General features: G+C 35.2%; 1 protein-coding gene across 1 annotated transcript; it reads right to left on the reverse strand.

The window, feature by feature from the left end:
* Window positions 1-133: 133 nt before the first annotated feature.
* On the reverse strand, window positions 134-6,468 carry LOC111484967 (acyl-CoA-binding domain-containing protein 5-like). The gene is made up of 11 exons (XM_023131648.1): window positions 5,820-6,468; window positions 5,118-5,267; window positions 4,767-4,934; window positions 4,161-4,313; window positions 3,891-4,043; window positions 3,447-3,611; window positions 3,141-3,311; window positions 2,461-2,647; window positions 2,147-2,360; window positions 915-1,107; window positions 134-738 (listed from the first exon to the last, which is right to left on the reverse strand). The coding sequence occupies exons 1-11, from the start codon at window positions 6,007-6,009 to the stop codon at window positions 677-679; spliced, it is 1,806 nt and encodes a 601-aa protein (XP_022987416.1). The 5' UTR covers window positions 6,010-6,468; the 3' UTR covers window positions 134-676.
* Between the last annotated feature and the right edge of the window lie 1,990 nt (window positions 6,469-8,458).

Here is an 8,458-nt window from a genome sequence, read left to right on the forward strand (position 1 = left end):
TTTAAGCTAAAAAAATCAAACCAAACCGAACCGAACCCAACCAAACCTTTTATACTCAAATTTAATATGGTTCGATATCTGAATTCTACTTAAATGATACCTACCTGCTCATCCATAGGGCTTGGTTAAAAAATGAAGCAAAACCAAGCAATACAAACTTGCACATTCCATGGGAGTCAAAAGCACAGAGCTGCAATTCCCTCTAAGTACATAAACCATTCCAACTTCTACTGTAATCACTACTACTTCTCCTATTTCACAAGGAATTGCAACTAGAAAGCTAAAGGTGAACAGGCCTTCAACAGCTAATGAAAACAAAGCTAGAAGAAGAGGACGTTTGTGGCTAAACGATCATCAATTCCTCATCGAACCAGAATGGCAGTCTACAAGAAGTTGCAACAACGACGACGACGATAACAACAAGTGGGTGGCTGGTTCAAATGGCTAGAATAGTGTCTGAACTCTAATGATATGGTTCCTAAGTACAACTCAAATACGCATGAGGGTATCGAATCAAAATCAATGGAAGGATTCGACACGATCAGATCTACATATGTTAGAAAGATGGTAAGGTCATATAATAGTTTCCTAGTGTGCATCTGTGCTCTCCTATGAATGTACAAACGGCTTTTGTGCATTATGGTTATTTTCACAATAGCATTTCGTTGCCCATTCGCTATTTCCATAACTGTGTTGAAACTTGAATTGCGTCGTCGATTGTAGCAGGTCTTCTGTCGTCTGATACAAAAACAAAAGGATAATCGGTACCTATGTGGAAAACAGAAATGCAGGAAAGGATGCAGCGAGTTTGAACAAACAAACATGATCGAAGACGAGAGTATTAGCAAACTATAAATGCAGAAGCCTTGCAAGAGTGTCGTTCGTATACCATTTCATCGTTGTTTTGTTCGTACCTTGGTCCGGAAAAAAGGAAATAGTTTCCTTGTCTGAAGCTGGAGCCAAAATACTTTCGTTCTGAATGTCTGCCGTGGAATCAAGGGCATCATTTGTCTTTGCATCTCCAGAAATTTCGACGTCGATATCCATTGCAACGTGCATTGAAATATCTTTTGGACTCGAAGGAGGCAATTCTGGACTTGAACTCGTCTGCAAACAGAAGAAAAGATTCTAATCATGCAAGATAGATATGAAAAAAATGATGTTTTCTTACAAGGCGTAAACAGTACTCGTTGCAAATAATTTGAACATATTTTCACAAGAAATGGAGGGCCTATTGGGAACACCTCCTAGAGAATCATTCCAAATAGGTCTGAAACATCTCTTAGGAACACCACCTCGAGTATGGAGTGAAAAAAAAAATCCCTTATCCCATACTGGTTGGAGACGAAAACAAAGCATTCCTTATAAGGTGTGGAAACTCATCCAAGAGGCTGACAACAATATGTAACAGGCTAAAATAGACAATATTTGCTAGTGGTGAGCTTGGACTGTTACAAATGGTATCAGAGCCAGACATTGGGCGATGTGTCAACAAGGACACTTGTGCATGAACTTATTCAACAGGAAATTTTGAGTGTGCTATAGATTTCCGTCTTCTAGATTCGGATACTATTAAGAAAAATCGCAGCAACACTCGCAAATCCACAAATTTTGTTCTTCAAAACGATGAAAAGAATAATAAATTCCTGGAGGCCAAACACTAAAGAACAAAGAACATTCACTCGCCAAGTCAGCATCTATCCTTCAAAAAATTGAGAAGAATGGCGCCTAGAATTGCTCTAAATTGATGGTTAATGGTAAAACAAGAAGAACCTCAAACGAAACGCCAACGCCAAAGAAGAACCTCAGTACATGTATGGATATCTTGGGGCTCTAACAACAAGAATTAGTATGCATAGCGAAACACGAACCCCAGGAGAAAGACTTGCTAGAGATAAAGTTCAGCCAAACGCCATCACCGTTTTAAAAGGTATAAATAAAGAAGCCCTGAAACTTTATATAAGCATGTTCATACATAAATAATCCACAGAAGAACGCACATCTCAAAATAAATAAAGAAATTAAAAAGTTTTGTTCCTGTTTCCAGTTCAATGTAGCCCTGCTCACATAGAGAGATTTTTATAATAAATGAATTATAACAATGCATAAAAGAAAGGGAAAAGGAGATGAAAAGGGATGGTGTCACCTTAGATGGTAGAGAAGCATCCGAAGACACTGAATCTTTTATGAGCGTAGTCGAAGTGACAACCATTTCTGGTTCATGCATAGTAGATGCCTTCATATTGCTATCATCCTCTTGTCTATTATCTACTTCATCTTGCTCGTTCAATCGTGAAGTCTTCGACTTGATGTAGACATCACCATTCGATATTGTACCAATATCTTCAAAAGTCCTCTTCCTGGATTCAGAATGTTAAATTTAAACCATAATATTCCCAGAAAAAGGAAGATATTGACAATGACTTAAATAAAACAAACATTTTTAGTCATCGTCCTGACCTAACAGTACTATGATGAGCAAAGTGAGCGGGGACTGGTCTGTTGGAAAGCAATATTCCCCGCATAGGTTTCCCGTTGATGACCGTTTCAATTGTGTATCCATTTGGTATGCTTTCTGTAACCTTCGCTTGAAAACTTTTCTTTCCATGAGGATGCAGAGATTGATTCGAAGTAAAGTTTTGCTTGTCTGCATTGTAGGACATCATACCATCAGATATATACCAGTAATAATCTCTTAACAGAAGTTCCAATCATTTGATATTCAGAAGTGTCGCAACATGAACGCAATATATATATATATATATATATAAATAAGCAAATTTCTTGATACACCTCTAACTTTTGGACATAAAATGTCGTGTCCCTTATGCTACGTCCATTACATGCTCTTATTTATAGCAAATTTCCTGACATTCTTCGGCAGGTGCGGTCACGGCAACGTCATGGGAAATTTGGTTTTATAGACAACATAGAACTTTCCAAGACAAACTAGATAAGGGAATGATTGCATTTTCTTGTTGGTTCCACAGCAAAAACCATCTTCAAAAGCATTCACTTAACAATAGATGGAAGCTAGGAACAGGAAAGAAAATTCACTGCACATTCTACCTTCATTACTTTGCGAAATGCAAACATCTTCAAAAAATCTAACATGGGATACTCAAAAGGTACTTCCTTACATGGAGCCCCAAAGCCTTGCACAGAGATTGGTTGTAACACATCAGGACTGATTCCAATTTGTACCATAGCTCTTCCATGAGTAGCATTTTGGTTATGTTCTTGACATTTCAACTTCAATTGCTTTCTCAAAGACAACTTCTCTGGTTTCCTCTCGTTCTCCCTTTCGAGTCCTGGAAAAGAAAATTACACAGACAAATTATTTACAACCCATAAATCGTGCGAAAGAAACTACTACACAAGAAAGGTCCATATCAAAAGAATGATGATAATCATGTGTTGCTCGAGGAAGTAACAAGAGTATAAACCTGTGAACAAGTAATACATATCGTCGAGAGCCTCAAGACTCCTATTGCAACCGCCTAAAAGAGCAAGTGTGCCAACTTTGTAGGGATCTAAACAGTCCCCAGCCACTGAAAATCTGGCAGAAGGTCCATCACCCATAGTGGTGATCTTGGTCCATACACCAGTTTCTACACCAAGTATAGAAAATGGTAAATAAAAGTAATTACAATCTGCAATACACGATATTTAAGCGAAAAGATTTGACAACGGAGCAATCATCAACCGCTCAGTACACATAAGAAAGTTCTTTAAAGAAAAGCAACAATTTTAGCCCTCAGCATTCAATATCCAAAATAAACTTGGAGAAAGCTCAATCAGTCATCAAACAATGACAAATGCTTCATGCCATTACAGATTAGCTTATTTTCCATTTATTGCAGGGGTGCTATTGAGGAATTAACGCGTACCAATATCGAGCATATGAAGGTCGTTGTATAGATTATGGGCATCAGTAAATCCCCCAAAAACAAACAAGCTCTTTCCAAAGGCTATGGCTGTATGACCAGCACGAGGTGGTAATAATTGTCCTGAAGTTTTCAACTCTGTCCACACTAGAGTATCTATAATAAAATACCAAAAAGATATCAGGATATATGAGACAGAGCATATCCTGCATGAACATCTACAATCGACCATATCATTGGTTAACGAGGTGGCTTGAGAAAAATGAGAAGTACCTGTGTCAAGGATATGAACATCTGACAAATAATAGTCGTGTGCATCTTCGCCACCAATCACTATAACTTTATTCTTCCAGGATGAGCAAGTATGGCTATCACGAGGAGACGGTGGAGTCCCAGATGTTGTAGCTTGTTTCCAAACAAAGGTCTCTAAAAACATAGGAAGAATATAATACATTAACAGGCTCGGGTAAAGTGATCCAGTACCACGCAAACGCAATTTAAGATCATGGTACTGCAGGCAATTCGCTTAACAAAACCATATGAAGAAGAAAAAAGATATACAGAAGGAATAAACTCCCCTCAAGCCTTTATGAAGAGGAGAAAATCAATATTATTAACAATCAAACGTGTTTTATATTATAATTCTCTTGATGTTTCCCAGAAAGAGATAAACCAAGCAAGTGTAAAATCCATATAACCACATTCCCAGAGTTCCATTGAATGACATGAAAATACAACAATAATCACTGTGTTTAGATGGGTTATGCACAGACTGTTGATATAAAAACAAAGGATTATGAAGTTTAAAACGAAAATGAAAACAGGATAGCGAAATGGTGTAGCAGGATCTTTTTAGCCAATTTATTAGCAAAGTATTACCTGTATTCAATATGTAGAGATCGTTATAATACACTTCATCGTTGTTGCTGGTAGATTTCCCACAACCACCAAAGATGAAGAGTCGTTTGCCAACAAGAGTCGCGCTATGACCCTCTCGTGCCTGTGGCCCCTCGCCTCTTAAACTTGGACAAATCCATGTATGCAAAGCTAGAAGTAAAGCATTATGCAAATCTTTTTAATGGCATGCATACCCGCATTTCAATGCTAGTTAACACGATAAATGGAACCTTTAACCAAATAAAACAGCCGTGCACAAACTGAGGCGCCAGAATATGAACAAGAAATCATAGAACTTTGAAGACACTTGAATATTCATTAGTCAGAACTTACAGGTGTCCAGAATGTGCAAATCCTTAAGAGGGATCGTCCCATCAGTACCCCCAAACACAAAAAGATTGTCACCAATTGTTGTACAAGTGTGACTGTCCCTTGGAGTGGGCGGGCTTCCTTTAATCAAAGGCTGGCTCCATGTTTGTTTTGCTGCAAACCAGCAATCTAATGAGGCAAATGCAGTGATTTACAAAAATTTATGTCACATATAATCAAACCCACCTACCCCATCACTTCCCAGACATTGAAAATCAAAGATGTGAACAACAAATTGTTCAAAAGGGGGCAGAAAAAATGAAAAACAAGTAATCTCCAGCCAAAGAATTTAATATTTTTCCAATTAAAGATCGCTTAATACTATTCCATAACACATGCCAGTAACAGCAAATGTAACTTACTAGAACGATTTCCATTAAAAACAAACTCATTTCAACTGAAATTTGTCAACACCAACGCCTCCATAAAAGGCAAAAACGTAACAGGGTGTGTGCTTACAGAAGTAATGAAGCCATAAATAAATCTGTGATTAAGAAACATTAAGAACAAAATAGCAGAAAAAACAAACAGAAAACTCAAAAGGGTATACAGAAATCTCAAACTAGATTGATTCCATTACAGACTTGAATGGGTAATATGAAACGAAAATTTCCCAGGAGAAAAAGTTGGGGAAGAAAAAAAATTAAGTAAAAAGAAAAGGCCTACCAGTGTCGAAGACGTGCACTTGGTTAGTCTGGCAGTTGTGTTTGCCATAGCCCCCAAAAACATAGAGATATCTTCCGTCTTTAATGGCGTTAAAAGTATGACCCCACCTCTTACCGGGCCCTGATATCTCTCCCAGAGCTCCATCTTGGCCCTGTCTGGACAGTAGCTGGACCCTTTCCCACCTCATCATTTTATGTCGGAGATTCCGAAGGAAAGGGAAAAGGAACAGAGAAAAAAGGAAGAGCAACAACAAACCCAAGAAACAAAAAGTAGTGGGCTAAGCGAAGAAAATGCGAGGGGGGCTTTATTTTGCCGGGAAAGATGAAATCAGGGGGGAAAGAGAGGCAATAGTGGCTCTCATCTGGGACATGATTTAGTGGGATTTTGAGGTGTGAGGCTATGGAGTTCCATTCATGCAAATACTTGAAGAACGTAGGAGAGAACAGAAGAAATGGAGGGCGGAAGAAAATGCGGTTATGTAGAGAAATATATGTTCCCCTGGTTGAAACTAACCAGAAGAGTGATAGGAATTTTAGTAGAAGAACAGAAACCTGAAATTTTTTCAACCTTTGCACTTCGGGGCCATTAAAACGAGGTCAGGGATCTTGAGTGGTTTAAAAAACTTCAAATTTTTTTGCTCAACAACAACGACCCGCCTTCGATTTCCCATCAACGACCCACATTTCTCCAATATATATTATTAATCCGCTAAATTAATAAAATAAATACTCAAAATATTATTAAGTTTTCACTTTTTTTTTAAATTAAAAAAAAAAAAAAAAAAACTTGATAATATATCTTTAAACTTTTTGTGACAACTCCCCTTAATATGTATATGATAGCATAGGTTTACACGTATTTACAAAAAATGTTTCATTTCTCTCTCCAACCAATTTAGATCTCACAATCCATTCCTCTTCGAAGCCAGCATCCTCGCTAGCACACCACCTAGTATCGGATTCTGATACCATTTGTAACCGCTCAAACCCACCGCATCTAGTAGGAGACGTTTCCACACACTTACAAAAAAAAAATGTTTCATTCTCCTCTTCAACCAATATAGATCTCACAATCCACCTCTCTTGGAATCAAACATTCTCGTTTCCACACCACCTGGTATTGAACTCTGATACCATTTATAACCGCTAAACCCATCTCAGTAGGAGAAGTTTCCACACGGTAGATCTCACAATCCACCCCTCTTAAGAGCCAGCATCCTCGCCGACACTACTTTTGTAATAGTTTAAACCCACCGCTACAAATATTTTAATTTTGAACCAAAAATTAATGAATTTTATTCTATTATTTTAAAATTTGAAAATATGTTAAATAGCATTTGGAGCCTATATTTTGAGATTCTTTTTATTTTAATTGGTACATTTTATTTTCAATAACTATTAAATTTAATTAAATTTTATTATAAATAATTATAATTTTGTGAGTAGTAAAAAAAATTATTTTAACATAATAGTTAAACATAATTAAAAATTACTATAAACATTTTTAAATAAAATATACATGCAAAAAAAAATAAAAAATAATAAATTTATTTGTTAGACGGTTTTCACTCTGTCATCAGATACCAAATATAAAGCAAGACTTAATTAAATATCATCAATTGTGTTCATTTATGAATGTGAAAAATAAATGCTAATTGTATGTTATTGGGCCTTAAACAACTGATTTGTTATTGAAATAAAACAAAGTTCATGCAACCAATCAATATATTTATATATAATATTTTTAAAATTTATAAAATTACAAAATAAAATTTTATAAAATTTTATTAAAAAATAGGAACAAACTAAATATACAAATAAATGTTTTTAAAAAATACTTGTTTGATAAATCTATTTCATCATATTCCTATATATAAGAAAAAAACTAATTTTAAAAGATTCGAATTGAAAAAAAAAAACAAATACATTCATTTTTAATTTTAAATATAGTTTTATTTATTTATTTCGTTATCATTCAATTTAAGCGGTAGACTGAAATTTTTTATTTTATTTATTATTATTATTATTATTATTAATTTTTTTTGGGTCCAAAATTAGTATGTTAAATTTGAAAGCAGTATCAAATATAATATTAAAAAATAATTTGAAATATGGAAAATAAATTAAGAAAAATAAGAAGGTAGTTATAATAATAAATGCAAAAATTAAAAAAAGGACTCTGCTTTAAATTTGTATTGAACAGACCAATTGCGGCTGGTTCAGGTGAAATTCTCAGGACGTGTATAAAGGTTTCTTTTGCGTGTTTACCAAAAAAACCCTTAAAATCAGAAGACAGTCACCGTACTAAAATTTTATTATTATTATTTTTTATTATAACATTATCCATTATAATCTTATGAATTTGGGTGAATTTTGATTTTAGATAAATATATTAATTTGAATATTATACCATAAATTTCATTGAAGATTGTAAATTTTGACTAAATTTTAATAAATGGGAGAGAATGTGAAAGGACCTGCAAGACTCAAAGAATGGGTCGAGCCATGTAGGATTATGTCTTGTTGGTTGGCTATGAGCTCGTGACTTTGACCGAAACAAATGGTGAGCTCTACTCCGTTCTAAATCTTATACCTATTAGAGTTCTGAAATATATTATAAAACCATCATTATTTTTATTA

Source organism: Cucurbita maxima, unplaced genomic scaffold (assembly GCF_002738345.1).
Source record: "Cucurbita maxima cultivar Rimu unplaced genomic scaffold, Cmax_1.0 Cma_Scf00010, whole genome shotgun sequence".
In the NCBI taxonomy this organism is placed as follows: Eukaryota; Viridiplantae; Streptophyta; class Magnoliopsida; order Cucurbitales; family Cucurbitaceae; genus Cucurbita; species Cucurbita maxima.